Source organism: Ceratotherium simum, chromosome 27, assembly GCF_057802395.1.
Source record: "Ceratotherium simum simum isolate JZ-2026a chromosome 27, ASM5780239v1, whole genome shotgun sequence".
NCBI classification, from domain to species: Eukaryota; Metazoa; Chordata; class Mammalia; order Perissodactyla; family Rhinocerotidae; genus Ceratotherium; species Ceratotherium simum.
In genome coordinates, this window is record NC_141926.1 from 4,783,358 (window position 1) to 4,811,252 (window position 27,895).

The 27,895-nt window shown below is 47.3% G+C and overlaps 1 protein-coding gene across 2 annotated transcripts in view; it reads left to right on the plus strand.

Moving 5' to 3' along the window:
* The window catches only part of C2CD2 (C2 calcium dependent domain containing 2), a 57,410-nt gene extending 33,828 nt beyond the window's left edge, over positions 1 to 23,582 (plus strand). Inside the window, exons 8-14 of one of the 2 annotated variants that reach the window (XM_004429712.3) lie at positions 1,569 to 1,633; positions 3,466 to 3,590; positions 4,089 to 4,263; positions 5,107 to 5,220; positions 7,166 to 7,293; positions 10,709 to 11,018; positions 19,684 to 23,582. In XM_004429712.3, the coding sequence (XP_004429769.1) occupies positions 1,569 to 1,633; positions 3,466 to 3,590; positions 4,089 to 4,263; positions 5,107 to 5,220; positions 7,166 to 7,293; positions 10,709 to 11,018; positions 19,684 to 19,904 (1,138 nt within the window). In that variant the 3' untranslated portion in view covers positions 19,905 to 23,582. The remainder of the gene's footprint in view (positions 1 to 1,568; positions 1,634 to 3,465; positions 3,591 to 4,088; positions 4,264 to 5,106; positions 5,221 to 7,165; positions 7,294 to 10,708; positions 11,019 to 19,683) is intronic. The other variant, XM_087418055.1, reaches the window with a different exon arrangement.
* Positions 23,583 to 27,895: the final 4,313 nt, after the last annotated feature.

Sequence of the window (27,895 nt, forward strand, 5' to 3'; positions counted from 1 at the left end):
GTTTAATGTGAGGAAATCTATTGATGAAATTCATTGTGTCAGTAGATCAAAGAAAACAAACTTATTATCTCTATATATGTCCAAAAGATATTCAGTGACATTTAATACCCATTCCTAATTTTATAAATCTTAATTAGGACAAGATTTACGGGCACTTCTATAATAAGATAAAAAAAATCACTAAATGATAAATAGAAGCCGTCTCACTGTCAAGAGAAGGATCCACTGTTTTGTTCTAGAAGTATTGGTTAGTGCAATTAGGTAAGAAAAAGAAATAACATACAAGTACTGGAAAGAAAGAGGCAAAACCAATCATTACTTAGTGATGGTATTATTGCATATCTAGACTACTCAAGAAAATCAATTAAAACTATTAGAAATAATGGATATAGGATAGAAATAAATACTATTAGAAAAACTAACAGAAATAATATTTCAGTAAAGGCTGACTACAAAAATATAGAAATCACTTTCTGATGCTTAAACAATAAAAAATTAGAAAAAGTAATGGAAGAAAATGTCCCATGTATAATATAAAGAGCTTTTATAAATCATTAATGAAAATGTGAAGACTCTCTTGGAAAACTGGGCAAAATTTATGAACTAGAAATACAAAAGCAAGAACTATAGATAGCTAGAAACTTCTGAAAAGACGTTTGATCTCAGAAATAAAATGATGAATCATAAACAAGAGATCATTTCTTTGACCTTCTGCATTAGTAAAGAATAAGAGAATGGGAATGGCCAGTGCAAGTGTAAATTGGAATAACCGTTCTGGAGGTCATCAACATGTATAAAAAGAAGAAAATCTCTTAAGTGCGTGTACCTTTTGACTGTCAATTACAGGTTTCCTAAGGAAGTAATCACAGAGTGTGTGCAAAGATATCTATATGGGGATGTTTATCTCAGCTTGTTTATAATGATGAAATATTGGAAACAACCAACCCATTATCAAGGGTTGGTTGTTAAGGAATTTGGCTAAATGAAATCTCATAAGGCCAGAGAGTGGGATACTATACACCTATTAAAAATTATGTTGCTTTGTAGTTATTGACATGGAAAGATGTCCATGATATCTTAAGTGAAAAAAATAGGTTACAAAGGAGGAGGGGGGTATATTATGTTCTATATTTTGTTTTTAGATAATTATATAGCTGCACTTTCTGCTACAGTAACTACTGCTAGCCACATGTGACTCTTTAAATTTCAATGAATTAAAATGAAACAAAATTAAATCCAGTTTCTCAGTTGCACTGGCCACATTTCAGGTTCTCGATAGCCTTATGTGGCTAGAGGCCACCATATTTGATAGCACCTATGTAGAACATTTCCATCGTCATCTGGAAAGTTCTACTGGACAATTCTAGAAGACTAGTCACCAAATTATTAACAGTAACTATTTCTGGATAGTGAGGTTGCAGATAATCTTTATATTTTTGCTTATATGTTTCTGTAGTTTCTTAAATATTGATGGTGATGTGTGTTCTTTTCTATAATCAGAAAAAAATACTATTTTGAAAAAATAATAAAGCATCTTTAAGGATCACAGCTCTTTTTCCTTTCTGCAGTGAGTTGAATGCTAAGTCGAAGGAGTTGTACCTGCAGATTTCACAGGATGGGCGAGCCTCAGAAGGTGGGTGATGAGCAGGTGGCCGGAGGCCCTGCTCTCTGGGAGGGTCGTCTAGCCGCGCTGACCACAGCCTTGGGAAGCGGGGAGGGCGAGAGACCCCGCAGAGGAGGCTGGCCCTCCCCCAAACCTCTCCAGGTCTTCCCAAGGGAAAATTTGTTTGAAAGTCCATTTCAGTTATTAACAAGGTCATACATTTTCGGAGAGAGTATGTTCAACTGGTTTTTTTGGTTTGTTTGTTTTTGTAACAAATACCCAAAATCTTTTATTCAAGAATTCTTGGCTTAGAGAAGCAGTTCTCAACCGTGACGGCCTCAATAGACTCTCTCTCTTTTTTTTTTTTTTCAATTGTGGTAAAATACATATAACATAAAAGTTACCCTCTTAACATTTTTGAGTGTAGAATTCAGTGGCATTAAGTGCATTCACGTTGCTGTGCAACCATCGCCACCATCCATCTTCAGGACTCTTCCTCTTGCAAAACTGAAACTCGTACCATTGCACATCGCCCCATTCCACATCGCCCCATTGCCTCCGCCCCCAGCCCCGGGCACCCACCATTCTACTTTCTGTCTCCATGGATTTCAACTGGCTTTTCCTGGTGAAATAAGCCACAGCAACTTAAATTGGGCACAAGCTTTAGATACAAGAAAGAAACAATGAGAAGTAAAATCCCTACGGTGGACATGGACCTGAACGTGTGCCCGTGTATAAATCATTGTTTCCATATTTATTAGATTTTTAAAAATCTCCACAAACATACCAAAATTGAGAGAGGGGGACATTTGCCTGGCTTATCCAGCTGTGAATCCAAGCTATTTGGTCATCTCCTACAGTCACAAAGACACAGGAAAAAGCAATCAAAGCTCCTGGTTATTAGCAAGAATTCTGAGGCAGTTTCCTTGATTCTGTCATCTTGAGATAACAGAGATGCTCCTGAGATAAGGGCTGATGTTCCCAGACTGGGCGCGTGGTGTGAACACAGGGTGGGGCAGCTGGTTGCCTGGAGAGAAGCCGGCTCCTAGTCCATTCCTGGGGCACCACTCCTGTTGGCACTGTTGGAATTTCATTCTAGTCCAGCCTGATGGGATCTATGAAATTTCCAACTTAAAAAAAAATTTCCAACTAAAAAAAAAATTACAACTATACACAGCCATGGACGGGGGCTTTGTGGGGGAAAAGGGAAAAAAAGCAGGAAGATTGGCAATAGATGTTAGCGTAGGGCAAATCTTCCCCTGCAAAAAAAAAAAAAACAGAACAAAGAACAACCATTTGCCCTTTACTCAGACTCACATATTTTTAACATTTTGCCCTGTTTCCTTTATTATTGGTGTCCACACTTGGTGGTTGCTCTCACTTGCTCCGTCTACACACACACACACACGAGTGAATGCACGAATCATCTGAGGTTCAGCTGCACGCACAATGGCCCTTACCCCTAGATTCTTCAGTGTGTATTTCCCAAGAACAGGGATGTTTTCTTAAGTGTCCACTGTAGTTATCAGCTTCCTGAATTTGCACTGATAACAGCTCTTTACCGCCCATATTCCCATTTTGATCAGTTGACCCGCTAACGTCCCTCATAGGGGTTATTTCCCACTTCAGTACAGGATCAGGTATTGCCTCTAATTGTCACCTCTCTTTAGCCTCCTTGGGTCTGGAAACTTTCCACAGCCTTTCTTTGTCTTTTATGACGTTGACGTTTTTAAAGTGTTCTGAAACTGGAGCGTTTTCCAGTGAACAGGACGTCCCCCAGGAGTTTGGTTGTTCTGGTCATGTTGACCTTTTGCTCTTGTGGAAACATCCACGGGGCTCCTCGCTTGTCTCCTGTCTTTCAGCTCTGCTGGCCATGACGACTGTTCCTCTAGATTTGTTTAAGAAGCAGCCCTCTGGGCCACAGAGCTTCACTCTGACCAGTGGCTCCTCCTTCGGCAGCTCGGTGTTGGGGTCGGTCACGGCGGAGGTAGGACGTGGCTCCCCGCCATGGCCGAGTTCCGGCTTGACTCACTTGGGATGGGAGCATCTTCATCCCTGTCTGTCAGAGTCTTGTTCTTGCTTCAGCGTAAAACAAGAAGCTCGTCCCAGAAGAGCTGCTCTTTTGTGCTAGGCATTTCTAGATTTGACAGGGACCCCTCCTGCCCATGATGGTGTTGAGTTGTCTGCCATATGAAATAACTTTCCAGGATGCCTTTTCATGTGGGCTTAACCCAGAAAGGGCTTTTTTCTTTCGTTTGGTTCTCCAGCTTTTGTTCCCATCATTCTGTGTTGGTGGCTGGGTTTGAGCATGGGTTTCATCATCCTCTGTCAATTCTGGGGAAATCTGGGTTAATTATAAGTTAATTCTAATACTAAGTGACATTAACTGAAGAGATCAGTGGTGATTTCGGAGCAAGTCAGCATTCCATGGTGGGATATTGGTCTTCGCACTGACTCTAAGGCACATAACCAGCCTTCTCTGCAGTTTTCTTACGTAGAACCCGGTGAAGTGAAACCCTGGCAAATGCCTCCTCCTGTTCCTGCTGCAAAGATAGAGAAAGACCGCACGGTGATGCCGTGTGGGACTGTGGTCACTACTGTCACTGCCGTGAAGAGCAAGCCTCGCTTTGACACGGGGAGGGCATCCCCACTGAGCTCTGGTGAGAGTGGAGAACAGTGTCCCCGCAGAGGCTCTGAAGTCAGGCTCTCCCTCTGGGTGTCTTCCCTCTATAAACTGCAGAACGCTGCAGGCTGCGGTATTGAGTATTATTAAGAAAATCTCATGGCACAGGAAGGATAGTAATTGGAAAGACTTCTGCTTAGCATTTTTATTAGGCAATTATCTTTCTATTTTGTCAAATAAATACATGACAAGCCACAGCAAGGATCAACCCTGTAGTATATTCTGATGCTAAACTCTAGATATTGGATGAAACATGTAGTTAAATTAAGTACTCCATTACCTTTACATGGGGACAGCACACTATCTTGAAACATTAGATATAAGCAGTCAGTGTAGAGTTTTTTATGTTAAAAACCATTCATTAGAAGACTTGATGTGCAGTCGTTTTAGATCCAGCTGAATTCTGTACCTGTCCCCACAGCCACCACCTGGGAGACAACTTCCGTACAAGTGTACGATTTATGATTATTATTTTTTATTTATACTGGTTTCTGCTTATACAAAAGTATTATCTTCCCAGAACAGATTGCTTGGCACAGTTCTTGAATGCAAAACAGAAAGTGAAATTCTGCCTTAATTAAAATGTTTCTGAAATTTGATTTAAACCTGGGCTCCCAACACCACTTCTGGGCAAACCCTCCGCCACCCCCAAAAAAAGGATAAGAGAGATGTTAAAAAATCTTCAGGTTTGGCCCTAGCCTTTTCCACCTGCATGAAGTCGAGTGGAAGGGAGGCGTGATTTCACTGTCAGGGAACCGTTGATTCGACGGCTTTTGGAGGGCTGTCACCATCAGGATTTCTCCCGATTTCTCCCTGGCAGAGTCTCCCCTGAGGACGCCTGTCAAGGTGAGGGTGATCGAGAAGGACATCTCCGTCCAGGCCATCTCCTGCCACGGCGCTCCGGTCAGTAAGACATTCTCCTCGTCAGATACAGGTAACGGACACCACGCTCGTGGTCATTCTCCCTCTTAGCTTCCTCCAGGCTCGTCCCACAAGCCTCTCTCGTCTGATGAGAAGTTCGAATTTCCTTTCTGGAGCGTGGGAGTTTTTTTGAGTAATAAGTGAAGAACTAGAAGGAGAAAAGGGAAATCGAGGTCGATCAAAGACCAGGAATGACGTTAGCATCCCTGCTTTAAGTTTAGGGAACGCTTTAACCAAATAAACAGGAAAACGCAGCTGATGCCGCACTTTATGAAATTTCTGAACATCAGTTTTTCTCTTGTTCAACATACCAGTTACATGAATACCATAAAATAAGTAGGACTCAGGAGACGTAATCATAAAAGCAACTTTATTGTTGTCTCCCTTGGTCCCGTGAAACCCGTTTAATAGGAGTAGTTTCCTCCAGAGCTCTGGATGCAAATTTCACATTTTTTGGTCACTTTCAGGTAATAAACATCTGTGAAGAGCTGTGTTACTGCGTTTTTGAGTCACAGCACAATCTAAATTTGGGGATTAAATGTTTTCCCTTGGCTCATATGACCTGCCATCAGAGAAGGGGCGAGCAGGCACTTCTCTCTGGCTCATGTCCCTGTTCACTGAGTCCTGTTCTGATCTTGCCAAGGTCTAGGATAGGCAAGCAGGAGTGGTGGAGGGGGTGGGTAGAAAGTTCTCATTTGACGGTGCTGTCATAAGATGGTTTTGCATTCTCTCAGCCTGGGCGGAAGTTGAAAAGGGCCTCTTTCCCTTGTGGGAGTTGTCATGGTTCTTGGGATACAGCCTGCAGGGTCCACCCAGCTGCAACTTCCTAGACACAGGCGGTGCCTCTCCCTTGGCTGGCTGCTCCTGAAGGCCCTTTCTCTCTTTCTGCCCCTGGCAGGACACCCCACTGCCTCATGCTGCGGGGCACCCTGCACCTGGGCAGGTTCCCTTTTTAAAAGACCCTGGGGTGACGTTCCCGCTGTGGCTTCCTCCCCTGGTCCGTGAGCAGCGGCGCGGCCCCCAGCATCAGCTCCCACCTCGTAGCCAGGGGCTGCAGTAACGTTCTCAGGCACGCTGAGCACCTTGACAGGGCTTTCCAAGGACGGCACAGAAGCTCTGGGCTTGGTGTGCAGAGGTGGCAGTCCCATACCTGTCCCTTGGAGGCATTGAGAATCACAGCACAGCTCTCTCCTCAGGAGTCCTCCCCGAGTCCTTTCTCGTGACCATCTCTCTTCTCCCCGAGGGTCATGGTCGAGCAGTTCTTGGCCACGTTGTTCTGGTCACCCCTCCCTTTAGAAACGTAGCTTCTGTTGTCCACAGGCCACGGCCAAAACTGAGAAGGGAAAAGTTCCTATTCACGTCCTGCTCCTTTAATTGTGTTGTGGTTTTAATTTAACCTTAACAGAAAAGTGTAAGGTCTAAGCACCAGCTCTGAGTCTAAGAGACCTGGCTGGACATCTCGGCTCTGCCGCCTACCTGGCTGCCTGACAATTTCCCCATTTCTCAAATGGGGATAAAAAAAGTACCTCCCTCATCAGGTTTGGGGGATGATTAAAATGAAGGAGCGTGCGCCAAGCTCTTTGCACGGTGCCCGGTACACAGTAAGCATTCTGCAGGCGTTGCCCAGGGTGGGGTATTTCTAACCGTGGGAAGGAGCTGGCCCTTCACGGCTCTGAACACCATCATGTGTATTTAACCACTCTTGGTCCAGAAAAGGAGTAACTGCATTGCCTTGCAAAGTTCAACCTCTCCCCAAAGGTTAGAGGTTTTTTGTTTACCTGCGTTCAGTGTTTTCTCAGCACCTCGATGGAGGTGTAACTTCCATACAATAAAACGTGTGGATCTTAAGTTTACACTGCAATAAGTGGCATGTAACCACACAGAGAATCTGCTGTAGACGAGGGTCAATAAACATTTTTAATTTTTGCTAATGTGTCGACATTGCCTTCCCTCCACAGAACTGTTGGTGTTGAATGGTTCTGACCCAGTGGCCGAAGTCGCCATTCGACAGCTCAGCGAATCTTCGAAGCTGCCGCTCAAGTCGCCGAGGAAGAAAAGCACCCTCATCATATCCGGGGTCTCCAAGGTGCAGCCTCGCGTGGGCGCTCCCGTCTATCCTGGCCGCCACCCCTCCCCCTTGTAGAAGTTAGCCCAGCTCTTGGTCAACTTCCAGAAAGTTCCATTTATAAATGTCAGGTTACTTTCCTCACCCAACGAGGGGGTTATTCGTGGTATTGCGTTTACGTGGCTTATCCTGTTTATGAAGGAAATTTTCGAGTTTCTGACCTGGGATGCTTTGTTTTTTTTTTTTTTTTTTTTTTTTTTTTTTTTTTTTTTTTTTTTTTCTTTTCTCTATGCTCTATGTATTTTTTTTTTTTTAATAAATTTTTGTTTATTGCAGTAACATTGGTTTATAACATTGTAAAAATTTCAGGTGTACATCATTGTACCTCTATTTCTGCATAGATTACATCATGTTCACCACCAAAATACCAACCACAACCCATCACCACACACATGTACCCAATCATCCCTTTCACCCTCCTCCTCCCCCCTTCCCCCCCGGCAACCACCAATCCAATCTCTGTCCCTATGTGTTTGTTTATTGTTGTTATTATCTACTACTTAATGAAGGAAATCATACGGTATTTGACCTTCTCCCTCTGACTTATTTCACTTTGCATCATGCCCTCAATGTCCATCCATGTTGTCACAAATGGCTGGATTTCATCGTTTCTTATGGCTGAGTAGTATTCCATTGTGTATACATACCACAGCTTTTTTATCCATTCGTCCCTTGATGGGCACTTAGGTTGCTTCCAAGTCTTGGCTATCGTGAATAAGGCTGCAATGAACACAGGGGTGCATGTACCTTTGCAAATTGGTGTTTTCAAGTTCTTTGGATAAATACCCAACAGTGGAATAGCTGGATCATATGGTAGTTCTATCGTTGATTTTTTGAGGAATCTCCATACTGTTTTCCATAGTGGCTGCACCAGTTTGCACTCCCACCAGCAGTGTATGAGAGTTCCCTTCTCTCCACAACCTCTCCAACACATGTTGTTTCCTGTCTTGTTAATTATAGCCATTCTGACGGGCGTGAGGTGATATCTCATTGTAGTTTTGATTTGCATTTCCCTGATAGTTAGTGATTTTGAACATCTTTTCATGTGTCTGTTGGCCATCTGTATATCTTCTTTGGAGAAATGTCTGTTCAGGTCTTTGCCCATTTTTTAATTGGGTTGGTAGTTTTTTGTTGTTGAGATGCATGAGTTCTTTATATATTTTGGAGATTAAGCCCTTATCAGATGTATGGTTTGCAAATATCTTCTCCCAATTGTTAGGTTGTCTTTTTCGTTTGTTGATGGTTTCCTTTGCTGTGCAGAAGCTTTTTAGTTTGATGTAGTCCCATTTGTTTATTTTTTCTATTGTTTCTCTTGCCCGGTCAGATGTGGTGTTTGAAAAGATGTTGCTAAGACTGATGTCGAAGAGCGTACTGCCTATGTTTTCTTCTAGAACTTTCACAGTTTCAGGTCTTACATTCAAGTCTTTAATCCATTTGGAGTTAATTTTTGTGTATGGTGTAAGGTAAGGGTCTACTTTCATTTTTTTGCATATGGCTATCCAGTTTTCCCAACACCATTTGTTGAAGAGACTTTCTTTTCCCCATTGTATGTTCTTGGCTCCTTTGTCAAAGATTAGCTGTCCATAGATGTATGGGTTTATTTCTGGGCTTTCGATTCTATTCCATTGATCTGTGTGTCTGTTTTTGTGCCAGTATGACCTGGGATGCTTTGGCTGTTGAGAGGTTGGTGAATCATTTGAAGAAAAATTATCGAAAGAGAAAGACCGACATGATGTCAGACTCCCCGCTGGGACAGAACCTCCACCCTCGTCACCGTTCGATTATGGGGAGCTTTCACTTTCCACATTACACATTTCTAAACCATTTTAATTTTTTGCAATGAATGTGTCTGCCTTTTGCAATCAGAGAGAAACGCAGATTGCTTTAAAACATATCCCGATCCCCATTCCTTCCCTTCTCCTGCTCTGTGACATTTGTCCAGGCAGATGGTGGGTGCGAGGTCGTCCCTGGTGGACGCCATGCAGGCCAGGCTGCTGGAGAGGCCAGCCCCTCAGGGCAAGGGTTACCTTACAGTGCCTTCCTTTTTTTTAACATTTTAGAATGAACAAGGAGAGTGTGAGCAGTGGGGGGACGGTTGGGAGATTTGGTAGTTGGGAGGGGTTGAGGAGGAAGAAGAAGTTTTGAACAGGGAGGGTGGGTTGATGCTTTGAGGGCATGAGAGGGTAGGACAGCAGGGCACGCTGAAAATCCACCCCTCAGCTTCAGGGAGAGGGGCCAGAACGGGTCACGGGAGGTGCCAGAGGTGAGTCACCAATGCTGCCATTATACTCAGGATGCAGTGGCCGGTGCTCAAGTCCCAACAGGTACAGCTCCCAGGTGGCTTTGAGCATCATCGCCCAGAGGCGATATGGTGCCTCTCTGGGTTTTCTGAGTGCACTTCCAGTGTCAGCCAGCAGGGGGCGATGGCGCCTCTGGAAGCGCCCAGGGCCCAGTGTTGGGTTTTCTTTAGTCCTGGATGAACTTGCACAAAATAAGGATGAGACTGGGGACCGCTTCCTCCAAGCTTTCTCTAAGGTTTTATTTCAGAGTCATTAGGAACTCATGGATCTTAACATTTAATGTACCCAACCCACTGCAGTTATTATTTTTACTGATGCTCAAACTGTCCCCTCTTGAGTCAGTGGGCACTTCTGCAAGCTGGCACTTGAGTCAGAAACATGCAGTTGTCACTAAGCGGAGTCTCCTGTGTAACTGCCCTGCAGATCCTGAGCAGCAGACCGCCCCCAAGGAGCCCCCGTGTCCCCTGCAGTCACTTCCCTACCCTCCAGGGAACCACCTTCCCAACTCCCCACCCCATAGGTTAGTTTAGCACATACATATGTTTGACACACAAGTATAGTTCTCAGGATACATAGTGTATACGGATTAATTTTAATTAATTAATTAATAAGCAGGAAACATAAAAATGCTGTAGGATCAAAGCTTGAAAGATAAACTGAATCTGAAACTCCGAAGCCCCCTTCCTCTGTCATTCTGCCTACTATCCAAGACTTAAAAGGACGTGCCCACTCTTCCGTCTCATACCCCAGCCTTCCACACGCCCCTAGCTGGGCCCCTCTGCTGGGGAAGGACGCTGAGTGCTTCCTCAACACCCTCCAACCTGCGAACTCCTCGCTGCCAGGTGACCCGACCCTCTGCTGTGAGCAGGGAGCTGCATGGCTGCATTTTCACCCCCTGAGATGCAGCTGCCATGTTTTCTCAGCTGCCTCTGTGGAGGGCCGGGGCGTCTTCTGACACTGAGATCACCAGTCAAGATGTTTGCACAGTGCTTTTCAGGCCATCCCACGCCCGTTCCTCCTTCCATGCAGCCTCGTGATCTTTCCTTACGCTGACTTTTTCTTCCACCCCCCGACAGACCTCACTGTCTCAGGACACTGACGCCGCCCTGATGCTGGACTACGTGGGCTCCATGGACAGCGCCCGCCAGGCGGACGCCCCGTCCCATCCGGGGGCGGCCGCAGCCTCTGACCCGCCCGAGGAAGAGGCCTCAGCCCAGGCCCCGGCGGCCCTGGAGCCCCAGGAGAGTGAGCTAGACTCCTGGGACTTGGAGAAGGAGTCACAGGCCATGGCGTGGGGCAGCCAAGTCCTGCTGGACCCCGACGGGGACGAGCTCTCGGAGAGCTCCCTGAGTGTCTCGGAGCCGGGCGCTGCCAAAAAGCATAAAGGTACCTGCCCTCCCCCTGCACCGCCCCACCTGATGGCTTTGCTCTCCTGGTAGTTGCCAACCTCACTTTTAGTTCTCATCGTCTGCTTTCTTTCCCTTCTCTACAAATCCATCCCACCCTCAGCACCCCCACCCCAAGAAAAACACCTGTGCTGAATGGTTGAGCCCATTTAGAGCCCATGGGCAGGGGTGGGGCAGGGGGCATATTCAGAATCCTTCCTAGTGTGAGTGGCTGGGTCATCTCTCTGCATTTTAGGGGGTCCCTTTCAGGGAAGGGGGTCAGCCTTCCTCTGTCTGGGCTCCCCACCCTCCCAGGAGTAGAACTATCCAGAGCATTTAGAGGGGTCACCCAGAGCCTTAGACACGATGGAGCAAGAGACTCCGAGCACAGCCGGGCGGAGACTGGTTTCCTCCAGCTGTGGGGATTGGCACTCTACTCATTGGTGCCTCGCAGACTCTTCCCGCCAACTTATACCAGACCACACCTCACCGCTTGAACCTCATAGGATCCACGGGGAGACAAGCTCCCTAGAAAATTCACCGATTAACTTAATATGTGTGTAGTGATGAGGTAATCGTGTCATTAGAATCATCGATTTTTTCTATGAGCACTAAGTCGGTGCTCTAAATTTGTAAATTTCCTCAGTGTATGCAGTGTACCCAGATGGTGCTTTGGCGTGACAGTCACCTAAAGATACTTGCGGAGGGAACATAGTCTAGGGGTCGATTCTAGATGGGAGACTGGACTCCTGAGCCTCAACTTCCTCCTCCCTAAACGGGGGTGTGTCCACCTCCCACCCATCCCCCCAGCCAGGCAGGAGTGGGAGGTCCCGGTGCAGAGGACAGGATGGGAGACGAAGGCAGGTGCTGGGCCATGGTGGGAGTCCTGGGTGCAGCTCAGCGCTAGGTCCCAGCTCCCCGGGAGTGTGGACTCGGGAAGTCCCAGCCTCTCTGGGTCGGGGACCTGGAAGCTGCCTGCCGCTGCCTCTCTGCTCCTCTGTTCCGGGTGCTATAGACCAGTGCGTCTCACACCGGGTGATTGTGCCCCCAGGGGACATTGGCAGTGTCTGGGGATAGTTTGGTTGTCACAACTGGGAGTGGGGGTGCTGCTGGCAGGTAAATAGAGGCCGGGGCGCTGCTCAACACCCCGTGGTGCACAGGGCGGCCCCGATGTCCGTAGTGCCGTGGTCGAGAACCCTGCTGTGGACGGTCTGTGTCCATCCTCACCCACCTCTTCCCGTTGGCTTCACGTCTCTCCCCCGTGGCCCACCCCCCTGGCTGAAGCAGAGAGGGCACAGGTCGGGGAGGAGTTGGAAGTTAGAAGAAGAAAAGAGAGAGAGAGGAGGAGGATTCCCGGATGTGATTTCCAGACCCTGTGATGACGATCGGGCCACTGGCCTCCATCTGCTTGCTGCCTGGTCTCGGGGGACCTGATCCCGTAGACCGAGTCTGGGTCACCTGGAGCAGCTTGGGAAGCTGTCACCATGCAGTGACCTCTGGTGGCTCCCTCACTTCTGTTAAGAAGGCTCGGCCCAGGTTATGGAAAAGGCGACCTGGTTGCTGATCCGCAGTGTGACACACAGCCCTGGCCTGGTCCTTGTCCTGGGGCCGTAGCAGCCCAAGGGGGCTCGCCTGGACCTGAAAGGCGGGTGGGCACTGGGCAGGTGGAGAAACAGGGAGGCGCGGGGTGGGGTGCCCCTCCTCTCCCTTCTTCTGCCCAACGGAGCGTTTCCTCTTCTCACAGAACCCAAAGCTCCCACCCCGCCCTCCTCTGTTCCTTCTGACCCCGGGTCCAGTCAGAGACCACTGTCCATTCATCCCGTGGCTTCCTCCCTCTGCGTTTCCTTCCAGAGAGTTCTTTCCCTTGGGTTTCCATCTTGCTATGTCGTGGCCATCCTGCTCCTTTCCCATCACTGGCCAGGTGGATGACCCCCTCAAAACAGGCACTTTTGGGGACCTAGGTGCCAGCAAGTGTGCTGGGGGCCCCTCCAGCACGTGCTCCGTGCTCCACCCAGAGGCTTGGCATTTGGGAAGGAAAGCGGGATATTTAGCCCTGCGGCACATTCCACTCTTACATCTCCCCCTCAGACCCCAGATTTTTTAAAGGGACATATTTGGCAGTGTTTTTAAAATTGCTTTTTATTCCAGTGTTTTCTGCGAGATTTGTACTCAGCATCTCTATGAGATGTTGGCAGAACCTTAGACGATTATGTGTGATGGGTGCCAAACAGTTTTCGTTTTCCACCAAAAATTTTCTGAAACTGGTGATAGAGGGAGTGGCCCTGTGGAGTTTTCGCTCATTTTTAAACTAAAGTTTATTTTTTGGCTTAAGAACCACCTGTATCTTCTGTCGCGGCAAGGAGTTTGCACTAGGTTTCTGAGACTGCCTGCATATTTAGAGTTCTTCCCGAATTTTGCTGGTTGGAAATGTACATAGTGAGATGCTACCAGCCAATACAGGAAATTTATTCCCCAAATTTGGGTTTATTTTTACCTTCACAAGTATTGATGTGGTGACACAAGAATGGGAATATACTTAATACAACTGAACTGTGCACTTAGAAAAGGTTAAGATGGTAAATTGTATGTGTATTTTGCCACAGTTAAGAACAAAAGTATTGATGGAACTTTGAAAAATATTAAAAAGTAAAAAAAGCAAAAAAAAACCCCTGCCAAATGTCCTGCACAATAACTTCATATGTATGTATAACGGAAATGCTTCCAAACTCTCACTGTCTTTCATTCTTGTTTTGCTCTCGAATGCTTTTTTTCTTACCTTCTCCGTCTCTTCATCTCGTGCTCATTCCCTTTCACTTAAGAGGATCGCTATGCCAGCCAGAATTAATTGCCTACACAGTAAGTTAATTTTGTCTTAAATTTTTTTTTAAAAAAATGAAGTGTAGCCTTGCTATGAGAAAAGCATGTATTCTAACAGAGGAGGAAGTGGGTCCCTCTTCTCTCCCTTTTTCTTCCTCTCTCTTTCCGGTGTCACCTTCCCAGTTTGCTGGTTTTCCCTTCTGCTCCTTAAAGTGCCCTGGTCAGGTTAGTGATCTTCATCTCAGTGGGTCAGGGGAGGGCATTCCTGTTAGCCGATGTGACAAAACAGCCTGGCTATGAAATGCATACGGACTGGTTCCCTTAATCATCCTCCTGACTAAAGAGGAGTCACTTTCATAAACAGACCATGTATGGTTTAACTTGAAATCTCAAGCTATTCTTGGGGCAGCAAACTGCAGTTCGTCAGGTTGCTCCTAGTCACTGTTTTTCTACCTATCCAATTTTAACACGGATCCCTCAATGAGCTATTTATATCTGTTAGACTCTGAAGACAAAGCAAGAATAAATTTGTAAATATTTGCAATAGTAAAGCTCTAACTTAGAATAATTAGTTTTGAATTCCTTCATTTACTTGTTTATTCTCCAGCCTTCTTGTGATGTTTTTTTAACTTTGCTAGAACCTGGGAAAGATTTTTTTTTTTCCTTCCTCCCTGTCACCCATTTAAGATTTTGCTTATTTGCTTCATATTTCACATAACCTAGCTCCAGATTTTATCTTAAGGAATCTTTATGGTCGTGGGTGAAATCTGAGTCTTGCCTCTTGCCTGCTGGTGTGGATAGGGTGGCCTGGGGTCAAGGAGTTTGGATTTATGGAATTCAAATGGTACCAGCCCCGCTTACCCAGTTGATGTGAATGTTCCTCTCAGCGAAGGGAGACAGATTCTGTGGGCCCACAGTCCAGCGTGACATACCAAACTATTCGTTATTGTGTCAGTCAGGGTTCTCCAGAGAAACAGCCCATAGGTTCTGTATTTCAGGGAAGTGCCTCCGTGGTTGCGAGGGCTGACAATCTGAGATCTGTAGGTCCGGCCGGCAGGCTGGAGTCGTGGGCAGGAGCTGATGCTGCAGCCTTGAGGCAGAATCTCTCCCTCTCCGGAGACCTTAGTTTTTGCTCTGAAAGCATTCAGTTGATTGGATGAAGCCCATCCACGTTCTCCAGGCTAATCTCCTTTAGTTCAGGCCAACGGGTTGTCAAGGTTGACCACATCTACCATGTGCCTTCATGAAACACTTAGATTAGCCTGGAATCACTGGGTGCTCGGGCCACGCTGACACGAAAAACTGACCACTGCAGTCATTGTTAGTGGAGATGGCACCACGTAGTATTACTTCCCAGCCAGTGAGGGAGTATGCTTGCCTGTCTGTGCTACGACCCACACCCCCCAGGCGATGGCCATGCCAGGGTCCCCTGAGCAAATCTGTGGCCATGTTCTTCCCGCATTATCCACCCCAAAGGTAACTGTGATATAGTGGTCGAGTTTAAACAGACTTTAACATTTTTTATTTAGAAATGAAAATGGAGTAACCTCTGTGTATGCTAGTTATTCTTCATGTTTGGTGAGTTAAACCGTGGGCCCTGGAGAGGGGTTTGCATTGCTAGAATGTCCTGTCTGGCCCATGCCACCAGCGTGCCTCTCGGGAGATTTATGTAGTTCTAGAATTCCTGCCTGAGTCCATGCCGGAGTGGAGGGCTCTGCTCCGTGATCCCTCTGGGAGCTGCGATCCATCCTGCTCTCCGGAGGCCTCCCCAGTGATCGCCCATGGACGTGCCCTTTACCAGACACCTGGCTGGCCACTTCTCAGAAATGGGACACATCCCCTCCGGCTCAGACGCCGTCCGTAGCAGCACAGAAGAGCCGGACGTGAGAACACGGGCTTTCCACCTGGGCCCACGTTAGTAGGACAGAGCATGTCACCTCTTTGAACCATGGCTTCCTCATTTGTAATAAGTTAGAGATAAGATCTCCCTCGGAGGTCTTTGGGAGATGTAACTGGGGCTCCAGCCTGCAGATTTGCAAACCTCAGTCCCTCCCCTCACACGAATGTCCTCTGTCCAAGAGGCCGGTATTGTCCCCATAGAAGCTGTGACATGTTGTATCAAGTTAGAGGAAACGCAGGGCTGGTGAGTTGTGCAAACGACTTCAGGACAGTTTGCACCAGGGTACATGTGACCCTGTCTGGTTCTGGCATGGACGCTGAACCTGTTGGGGAGGGCGTGAGCGAGGACGGAGGAACACCAAGTACCCCACCGTGGGCCCGTCAGCGCGGCGCGTATAAGCAGGCACAGGGCTGCCAGGCGGGGGGAAGCTGCTGAAACCAGTGGGCCTTAGACCAGGACAGACCGCAGCCCATGGTGGAGCTTAGAACAAATAGGGCATCTTTCTACTCTCCTGACTTAATTCACAGGCTGCGAGTCCTTCATATTTTATGCTAGTGTGGCAAGAATTTGAACTGTAGGCATTTAAAGTATAATTTCATTTAAACGAGTTATAGTGATTGATGGAAAACATGCAGATGCCCTTTTTAAAGAATGTTGAACACAGCCGCCCTTTGCCTGTCCCCACTCTCTGGCTTCCCTCTTAGTCTGGTGCAAACCCATGCTTCCCAGCAGCCAGGAGCTGTGCCCCGCAGGGTGGCTGCCTCTGTCCCCTGATCCACACAGCCCTAAGATATTGGAAAATGTGAAAAGGCATCAAAAAACTACATAAGAGAAAGTAAACATACCGCTTACTGTCCATCTCTGGTCTGTTCCCCTGGTGTTGACATCTCTGGTCCTCAGCAAAGTGTTCTAGATGTTTGAAGTGCTAGTGGCAGTTGGACCTGACCTGGGCCAGTGGTTTTCAACCCCAGCGGCATGTTAGAAAGCCCTGGGATCTTTTAGAAGATGCTGATGTCTCGGTGTCTCGCCAGACCCGATCACACCAGATGGGCCTGGCCTCTGGCATTTTAAAAAGCTGCTGGCCGACTCTAGCGCGCCTCGGGGCTGAGAACACTGCTCTGCTGGCCACCCCCCAGCTCCTCATCTTCCCCGTGACGTGCCAGGGTTCCGAGGACTAAGTGGGAAGACGAGGCTGGCTGTTTCAGGACCCTCATCTTATGTCAGATACTCCCCTCACCTTTCCCATCTGTATTAGATTCCTGGGGCAGCCAAAGCACAGTACTGCTGATGAGGGTGGTGATTTTAAACAACAGAATATATTCTCTCTCAGTTCTGGAGGCTGGAAGTCCAAGATCGTGGTGTCAGCAGGGCTGGTTCCTTCTGTGGCTGTGAAGGAGAATGTTCCAGGCCTCTCCTAGCTTCTCGTGGTTTTCTGGCAGTCCTTGGTGTTCTTTAGCGTGTAGAAGCATCACCCCAATCTCTGTCTTTACCTTCACGTGGCGTTCTCCCTGTGTGTGTCTGTGTCCAAATTTCCCGTTTTTATAAGGACACCAGTCACATTGGAGTAGGGGCCACCTGGTGACCTCACTGTAACAATTATATCTGTAAAGACCCTGTCTCTAAATAAGGGCACATTCTGGGCCAGCCCTGTGGCTTAGCGGTTAAGTGTGCGCGCGCCGCTACTGGTGGCCCGGGTTCGGATCCTGGGCGCGCACTGACGCACTGCTTCTCCGGCCATGCTGAGGCCGCATCTCACGTACAGCAACTAGAAGGATGTGCAACTATGACATACATCTATCTACTGGGGCTTTGGGGAAAAAAAAAAGGAGGAGGATTGGCAATAGATGTTAGCTCAGAGCCAGTCTTCCTCAACAAAAAAAGAGGAGGATTAGCATGGATGTTAGCTCAGGGCTGATCTTCCTCACAAAAAATAAAAAAATAAAATAAATAAATAAATAAATAAATAAGGGCACACTCTGAAGTACTGGGGGTAGGACCTCAACGTATGAATTTTGGAAGGATGCAATCCAGCCCATAACACCGCCCCTGCTCACTCCTCAGACCCTGCTCCCCACCCCAGACTGAATTTCAGTGCAGGGACACATATGAAATGGCCTTTGGAGATGGAGCCTTCCAGAGAGAACCTCTTAGGGCTGGCTTCCAAGTCCCTAGGTCACTAGCTGACCCAGGGGGTGGACTGGTCTGATCCCTCCCCAGGCTTCTGTTTCCTGCAGGGAGATTGGGGTGCGGGATGGGATCAGAGCAGTCCAGGTCAGGCTAATGGATCCCTCAGACCTTCCTTCCTCTCCTCTATTCCAGAGTGAGAGCCCAGGGCTTCTGATATGCTGGGTAATTAACTGGTAGGCACCACTGCATCCACCCTACTGGCCAGACTCCAAAGTCAAGTCCAGGTGGCGGTACGATTTGCATTGTAACACACCCTATCTGGTGACTTTTCCTGATACGCTGCATCGTGCGGGGATCCAAATGGCTCCAGGAACGGACATTTATGGCCCACAGATGTAGCCCACGAGGCCTGCTGACAGGAGAAAAGCCACTTACATTTATACTCACCCTTCTGCTTTATTCCCTTCCCAGCCGTCCTTAAAACCCCTGCACACAGCCTCCCAACGTTAGATAATTGTAAAAAAATGCCCTAATGATTCTTCGTAATAGGCTACTTGATTACATCCAAAGAGAAAATGAAAAAAAAAAGTCTTTTCAGCAGCTGTGACCAGATTAAATTGGTCCATGCCTTGGAGCTTCTCCGTTCTGCTGCTCAGCCTGGGCCAGAGGTAACAGGACAAGGAAGCTCACCCTGAAACGCCGGGTCCAGCCTCTTAAGGTCGTGGGTGGGCTGCTCTTCTGTGGTAAGCGTTGGTTATTCAAAGGCCTGTAGACGGGGCTGGATCAGATCCCATGGTTGTGGTACACATTTCACGTGGGAGAGCCACCTGACGCTCTTCATCCTCCCCTTGGAATAAACCTGGATGGTTCTTTGTCTGTGTCATGGCCATTGAGGTATTTATTGGCTCTATCATAAAAAGAATGAATTTCCAAATTAGCTATAAAGTTCCTCATCACCATGGCCAGGTCTGTCTTCTTTCAAAGTCGTTAACCCCTACCTGAAAAGGTAATGAGTTTCACAGGCTAGCTCCCGGCCCTGGCTGGGCCCTGGCTCATAGGACGTGACGCTCATCGGTGAAGGTGTGAGCAGCTTGGCGGGTTCCTGCCCCTGTTTCCACATTAGCTTGCATTTGATCTTTAAGGAATCCTTGCTGTTGAAATTATTGTTGCTGCAGCTGCTGTAATTTTTCTTTTCTGTTCCATATTCCACTGCCTGACATCATGTACAGAGAGGTCAAACCACACAAAAAATTGAGGTTTTGTAGGTCAAAAATGATCAAGGAACAGACATTTCATACGTTTTAGCCTGAAATATATACAGTAGGATCTGGAGTTATAAAAAATCTTAGTCCCCAAAGAACAGATATTATTTAACTTGCCTAAGAAAGTGAATACCATTGTTCTTAGGGTCTTTAATTTGGTTTTAATAGCATGACCATCCTTTCTGGGGCACATGGTACTGGTTTGATATTTGCACCCTTCCTGATGAAGGGGAGGAGGTGGGCTTAGGGGACACCAGGGGGCAGCCTGCCGCCATCTGGTTTGACTAAAACGCCAGTGATATAAATACCTGCCCTGGGAATAGATCCCAAATGATAGTCCAGCCTACTGCTTCTGTATTCATAATCTGCCTTTCATTTCATCTTGACAGCTGTGGATTCCAGCTGTTTTTCTCAGGCAAATAGCCAACAGCACACTGAAGTAATAAACTGCTCTTTGTTAGAGTCATTCAAACTTCCTTTTTTCTTTTTCAACTTGGACTAGTGATTCTGGCGTTTTATCTGCTGCCCACCTGACGGCCCCCTATGCTTTGTTGTTCCAGGAGGGATTTTAAGGAAAGGCGCAAAGCTGTTCTTCCGCCGACGGCATCAGCAGAAAGACCCCGGGATGAGCCAGTCGCACAATGACCTCATGTTCCTGCAGCAGCCTGAGAGGGCCCGGAGGAAGGGGACAACGCTCACCAGGATCCTGAACAAGAAGCTGCTCTCCAGGCACAGAAGCAAGAGCACCATGAACGGCGCCCCCCCGGACCCCTGTGCATAGGTCCACGGTTGGCAGCCTCTTTACCTTGATGCTGTGAGCTGTGGGCCCATCTTAACTACCTGCCAGGACAGAGCGAGAGGGCCAGTGAGCTGTCGGATGGCCTGCCTTGCCTAGCTGGGTTTTACCCAACAACTTCATCCTTTAAAGGGGAAGAAAAATCTGAGTCTCCAACCAGGAGGTTTCCACCAGAGAGAACCCACAAAGCTTGATTTGCCACCAGATGCCAAAGGAGACTTGATGGGTCCGCCCATTGGGCTGTGCTCAAATCTAAGAGTTGCAGTCAATATTAGAAGGATATTTACAGGATGAACTCAAGAACATGCTGTAATGGACTGTGGATGGGGCAGGTTTGGGGGACTCAACTCGACCCACTCTGTGCTCTAACAGATATTATTTTGGGTCCATGCCTGGACCGCATCACCAAGAGGAGGCATCCCTCTGTGCTGTCACTGTGAATGGAATGGATGGGTTACCTCTCTGAATGGGCTACTCAGAATAAAAAAGTGTAGCTGGCCCTGAGTACAGAGAGGTGGCACATAGGCAGGATTGTTGGTAAACAGAGAAATTACGATAGGAATGGAAACACTATGACAAATGTAAGAAGACACTTGCCTTTGATATTAGCCATATAACTTGAAAAATTATGCAAATACTAAATATATCCTATGCATATTATGCTGAACATTTTTCTAAGTTTACTTTGAGCCTATTTGCAAGGTGGGAGATATATAAATTCTTAAGTGGTTTTTACATTTTTCTCTATAGTGTCAAAAGCTCTAATAATACCAGTGGAGCAGTCAACACACTGATCTCTTTTTTCCAGTCTGGCATACTTGCTCAACAGGAGTGCAGTGAGCCTCTCAGATGAAGTTGGGAGTGATAAGTGACAGCTAACAGAACATGGTAACCACGCACACGTGGTTTTTCTTTAGTCCGAGGTTGGTTTGCCAAATATTGCCAATAGCCGAAATAAAGTTCCCTTAGGGTAAAAGACAAAATTATTTGATATCTCAGCTGTGAGTCTTAGGAATGGAAGTTTAATAACCAATGGGCCGATCTTGCATCAGACTCCTTTTATGAGCTCTTTAGAGTTCTACTGTGAACAGTGCTTGACACGTTTTGGGGTGCCCTTGTTTTGATTTCCAGTGGAAAAATTGATAAGCTTGGCACATAATTTTAATACCCCTATGTATCTTTCCAACCACTTTCCACTTAGGTTCTTTCACAATTTCCTCATTGGTCCACCCCGTCCTGAATCTGCCACTTCTAGGAGATGTGCTTCTTCAAGAGCAGTTGTCATTAGGGTGAAAGGCTTGGACAGTTGAATAAGATTCATTTTCCTCCAGTAAGATTTAAAAGGCTATTATGAAAACAACTTTTGTCACGGACGTGAAATTGGGTGAGCTCCTTCCTACAGGTGTTTTTGTTAATCCTTAAACATATTTCAGGGGTCATGGAGCCATTGATGAGCAAAAACCTTTATAAAAACCAAAATCATATAATTTTTTCTTTTCCTTTTTTTAGGGAGAGATTAATAATTTTAATGCACATTTAAAATAATTTAAATGCACATTTAAGAATTCTTAGGTGTCGCAGGAATTATCAAGTGACTGTAAAATGACTTTTTCACCATGCTTTGTTTTTAAAGATTATATTTCAATTTTAATTATTGTAAAACAGCAGTTGCCATTCCAAAACATATTAATACCAAGTTAGTCCCCACAGATTAGCGATCACTGCTAGTCTTTTTGGAACAGGTGGTCACTTAGCGTTTTCTTTTACTTGAAGGATGACTGTTCTTTCTCATGGAGGCATTCAGGAATGAATTCTAAGAGGATATTATGTGTCAGAATTTCAGACACTGATCAGAAGTTTTTAGTACAGTTTGCTGGTTTGTTTGCTTTTGAAATTCAGATGGACTCAGTTTATTCAAGTGCGAAGGTATCAGAGTTTTAGATTGGGCTTTCTCGCTCTCCAAAAAAAAGTTTTAGCCATTCGCATTCCCAGACGACCCCCAGGGACATTCTGTTCTCTGTCGAACACCTTCGTCAAGGGCTCTGCTTCCTCAACTTCCCCGTGACTTGAAACCTCCTCAGGGTCCTGGGAGAGTGTCAGGTGGGCTGCGTCTGTCCCGTGTGTGAAGCAAATAAATTAACACGGGAGGTGCAGTGTTGTTCAGGAGACCCCCATTTCTTTGTGTCTCTTGGGTGCACATTGAGACGCCTGTACCTTTGAGTAAGATCCAGGAGCCCACACTCAGAACGCACACACTTTGTCTCCATCTAATATCCTGTTCTGAAGTTACGGAGGACAAGGACACTAACGTAGCAGGGAGTTTAGACGAAAAAATGGAAAAAGAAGGATGCATCTGGGGTCACACCGTGAGAAAACGGGCTGTATTGATACTGTGAATGCTTCTCCAAGCTGTTTATCCAGGTTTGGTTTTGAATGGTGTAGGGTATTTATGTTAAAGTAAACGTCATTAAGGTTAAAGATCAATTATGGTGAGACACCAAATGCTGAACATACTAATTTGTAAATCACCTTATTCCCTGTGCTTTTCTGTAAGCTGCAGTGGCTTGAGGGCTTTTGTCATTTAGTCTTGGATGAAATTTTTGCAGAGTGGTATTTGAAAAGTGATTCCCCGTGAACACTAATATTAACGTGTGTCTGTATGTCTGGAAGTGGGTGCTCATGTTGGCTTTAGTGAGCTGGCGACGCCTCCCTGTGCTCTGTGTAAGGATGTGCCCGCGTGTTTGTGGAGGAATGAACTGGAATGAGCTTTACGTGTGTTTTAATGTAGCAATAACGAAAGTAGCGATCTCACGTTCCAGCGAAAAACCTGCTGTGAGGAGGAAGGTCTAGACAGAGCACTTGATTTAAATCAAATCTCAAGTGTGAGCTCGAAACCAGCCCTGGATTCCTCCTGATGGCTACCTGGCCAGGTGCTGCCGACCACTCACAAATCAGGTGCAGGGCTAGGTTTCTGATCGGTTTTACTGGCGTCTACCGAAGAGAGCGGCAGATTTGCTTCTTGAGCAGGAAGGGAAAGATTAACTTACACTGCTGCCACCAAATGCGGGTGTTTTCTGAGTAACAGTCTCACAGCTCTTGGTCTTGAAACCTCAGCACAAGCTGGCAGACACTGGAAGTCACAACATTTCTCTCTACCAGATGGAAAACAGGTGTCGGCACTGGTGCAGACAACTCACGCCAGGCCCCTCTCCACGGCCCCAAACCTGTCGAGGCCTGACTGCCAAGGCAGGGCCCGCCGAACTGCCGAATCCTGCAAAGCAAACTCAGGGTACCTCGGGTTCCTCTGCCTCACCATCTACTCCTTACACGCGAGGAGGCTTTCGGAACACGCTCCCTCGCCCAGCGCGCCCAGCTTCCAGCAGGTCAGGAATGCACCGTTTATAATTTAGGCTAGTAGTTTTTTTCCCCCAATCTCACATCAAAGCTACATTTTAAAAAAAGAAGAAACTAAAAGGTTTCCCAGGTCTGTGGCAAGGTTTGGCTTGATGCCCCAGTGTGGGGATGAATTTACATGACAATGATTGTTTTCCTTGGTAGCACTTTAAAAACATTACAGTCCTGTGCAGCTGGCTCATTTGGAGACGATGTGGCTGGAACATGAATGGTCTTTGAAAGAAATAAACGTGCACATGGATCACTAAAGGCCGAGTGGTTTTTGCCCAGTCCTGTGCTGCCCCATAAGTCCTGCGTCTTCTCTGAGGGTCCCGGAATCACGGTCTTTCTTCTGTCAGGGCCTCAGCGGTCACCGCATGTGACCATCACAGTCAGCTGGTGTGGAAGAAGAGGCTTCCTCTTTGCGCAGTTCTTGGCAAAGGACCTTCCTCCTAACGTCCTTCTTACACGAGTTTTAAGTCACTTAGCATCCTGTTTTAGGCCTGGGGCTAAAATCATTTACTAGAAAGTTAATGATCCCAGTGAATTGTGGGTGCTGCCAGTCAGGGTCTGCTTGGCCTGGGTCCCCCAGCGGCAAAACCTGGGACAAGGTGGCTGTGTGACCCCGCGTGATCCCCAGGGACTTTCTGAGGGGCGCTGTCCCCTTGGGGCGAAGCTTTTAACCATCTATTGACCCCTGTTGGCAACACCTGGCCCAGAGGTGGCCCGGGGGTGGGTGCAGAGTGGGCTCCCTTGTGGGGTAAGAGGAGGTGCACGGGCCTCGTGGCGGTTACGGGGTGGGGATGGGGTGGTGGGGTCTGGATTGGTGGACAGACGGATGCATCCTGCACAGCCCCTGCAGGCGTCTCGTCCCCTTCCTGGTCGTCATCCCCCCTGCGGTGCCCGAGCTCGGGGTCTGGAGGACTGGTGCACTGGGGGAAGTACCAGTCCGCCCCAGCCCCCTCACCCCCACACCTGCTCTTCCTCTCAGCTGTCCTGACCCACCGGCCCTTTTGGGTGGTGAGTGGTCACATGGGAGCCGAGCCTGACTCACAGCTTTGCATTTCAGGGGAAGGGTCCACCTATGGAAAGCCCCAGCTGTTAGAGGGGCTTGGATTCCAGATCCTCAGCTCTGGATGCGGCAAGGTGGCGATGGCACTGTGTCTCGTTGGGGACCAAGGTGTCCAGGGGCCTGGGATTGAACTGCTGCTTCCTGTGTGACCTGGGGTCCACTTTGTGCTGACTGTCCAGGAGGAGACCGGATGGCCCTCCTGGAAGGCCAAACTGGTTCTAGTTGACCAGCTTTCCTTACCTGATCTCCTGCCGGTCACCTCCAGATGGACACTGTTCTTGCCAGTCCCACCTATGCTGCCCAGATTAACCCACTGCAGCCACCTGAGGTCATTCTGCCCGTCCCCAGCACACCCCTCCTATTCTAATGATCTAACCGAACTCGAGCCCTGCCTTCTCCGTGAAGTGGCTTCGGCCACCTAGGATGACCCAGGGCACTTCTGAAGGTCACTCAGCCTGTCACTCAGCCTGCATCACTCCCTCCCATGCTCGCTCCCTGGCGAGTAGATAAGTGTCCGTGTCCCTTGGACTTAGGATGGTTCCCACCTGACGGACGTGAGCTGACAGCCTTATATAAGCACATGCGGGAAGTCTGCCTCACGCCCACCCCACTCGACTAATCAGGGTCAGGGCACAGAGCCCGACATGGAGGGGAAGCACGTGACAACATGCTGTTTCTGTTCCTGGTCACCCCACAAATACAGGGTGCTGTGTGTATATGTCAATAAACAGTTTACAAACAAGAAAAGGCAGATCGCTCAGGACAGAGGGTTGGGTACAGGATGGATGACCTAGTGCCGTGCCCTGTCTGGAGAGAAAGCTGTCGGGCCAGACGCTCTTCCCACAGTGACCTAGAGCATTGACTTTCACACGTGGACCACAGCTCACCTCGGCTCTGCACCGTGGCCGTCCAAGTTGCGCCCTGCATGTGCCGGGCATTCAAAACTATTGATTATATTGATGTCATCAATATTTATAAAGTTGGATGCCTAGGTGCCTTGGGCCACTTAGTATTTCAGAGAAATACCAAGAGAGAAAGACTTGAGATCACAGTGATAATAGTCAAACTAATTGAGCACTTACCACGTGCCAGGAATTTTTCAAAGGGTTTGACATGTATTGACCCCTATGCTCTTTGAAACAATCCCGTGAGTTATGCTCTAGCTCCGCTATACAGATTAGGAAACTGAGGCACAGAAAGGTTAAGTAACTTGCCCAAGATCACACAGCTGATAGGTGGCAGAATCAGAATTTGAGCCCAGGCTGTCTGGCTGGACAATCCGTGCCCACAGCCAGGAATCTCCACTACCTTGTGTCAAATGGAGAGACCAAGGACTTACGGCCTTATATGGTCTTTTCTGAACTTTAATGCTCCATGTTATGTGTGAGAATAATATAAAGTGAGATGCCATGCTTTGCACATAGTAGAAATTAAGTTATTTGCTGATTAGACTTCTCTGTATCTGGATGGGAAAAAGTAGCCAGATTGAGAACAAAAGCCAGATGTGGTGTGGACAAGTGATTTAGGATATGACATCCACAGTGTCCGGTAATAAAGGAGTTCTATAATTAACAAAAAGTCAGAGCCGATGAGACGTGAGTTGGAAAGTACATGTCTGAAGCCGGCCAGTGTCGGGGCGGAGCGCCACACCCCACTGGGCCACACGGTAGAGGGATCACATGCTAATGCCACAGCGAGACTGTTGGGGAGGAATACCGTGTTCTTAGGAAGATCTATTGATAATAATGGAAGCTCTTCTCTGTTTACGGGTTCTTTTAAATTCCCCAATCTATTTTTTAAAATTTCAAACCTACAGAATAATCCATATACCTTTCACCTAGATTCACCAATTTTGCTACATTCACTGTACTTATCTATCTTTCTATCTATCCATTGTTGTTTGGCGACACCGTGATGACTCACCCTACGTTCTTCAGAATGCATTTTCTAAGAACAATGGCATCCTCGTATGAGACCTTCAGTACAATCATCACGCCTGGGGAATTTAACATTGATGCAAGCTATTTTCCAGTATCACCATCCATATTCAAATTTCCCCAGTTGCCCCAATAACAAACTTTATAGTTGTTTTTTTGTTTTTCCAACTGAAGTTCAAAGATTGTGCATTGCATTAGTTAACAATGAAAATGTGACACTTTAAGCAACAAAAACTTTTTTTAATTTAGAATTTTGGATATAACTCTGCCTTAAAAGAAATTATTTCCAGCCTTGGTAGAAGGAATACACTGACCACGTGGAGAATTCTTTTGAAGCCGCAATGACCGTGTGAAGCCCAGCCCCACGCTGTATGTATCGCTATAAGAAACGGCTTTGGGTCGGCTCCGTGGCTTAGCGGTTAAGTGCGCGCGCTCTGATGCTGGCGGCCCGGGTTCGGATCCCGGGCGCGCCCCGAGGCACCACTTCTCTGTCCAACCCGGGGCCGAGTCCCACGTACAGCAACTAGAAGGATGCGGACCTATGACGTACAACTATCTACTGGGGCTTTGGGGGGGAAAAAAAATGAATAAATAAAAAAAAAAAAAAGAAACGGCTTTAAGTGAGTGCAAGTCTTCATTTTCTGCTCTTGCTGTGACCTGTCACTTTTTCCTGTAGACAATCCGCTGTAGTTCACGTATGCTGATACCTATAGTGTGCAGAGGCCCAGGCAACCAGCCATCTGGGCATTTGAAATTGTGAGTGACGTCACTAGAAGAGTGGGTGTGTAAGTCGGGGGGTGCACATTAGCTGTAGTGGCCAGTCTAGGCTCTTGGGAGTTGGCGTGCATTCAGCAAAGACCTAGATGATGGAAAGATGGTGGTGATGGAAAGATGGGAAAGTGTTCCAAGCGTAGAGGGAACCAGTACAAAAGATCTCGAGAACGTGTTTGAGCAACAGAAGGCAGGTGGGTGGGGTCCAAGCAGGGCAGAGGTGAGGGAGCACGGGGGAGATGATCAAGAAAGTTCTGGGAGAGCCGGCCCCATGGCTTAGCAGTTAAGTGTGCGCGCTCCGCTGCTGGCGGCCGGGGGTTCGGATCCCGGGCTCGTACTGACTCACTGCTTCTCCGGCCATACCAAGGCCGTGTCCCACATACAGCAACTAGAAGGACGTGCAGCTATGACATACAACTATCTACTGGGGCTTTGGGGGAAAAAATAAATAAATAAAATTATATAAAAAAAAAAAAAAGTTCTGGGAGGCTGTGGTTCAGACCTTATGTAAGCCCAACCGGGAAGCACTGGAGAATGTTAGAGAAGGAGGAGAAATGAGCCCTCGTGGTAGTTCACACCCCGTGCTCCTTCTCCAGTGGCTCAGCTCCCATCCTACAGATGTGCCGTTATACAAATACCAATTCACGCAAGTGAGTCTGGCTGGAGCACAAATTCCTGCACGTGGGATGCTGGGCCAAAGGCCATGTGCATTTAGAATTTCTCTACATATTAACAAATGGCCCAGGTAGAGGCAATCCCAATTTATTCTCCCACCAGGAAAGATGAGACAACTGGTTTTCTAC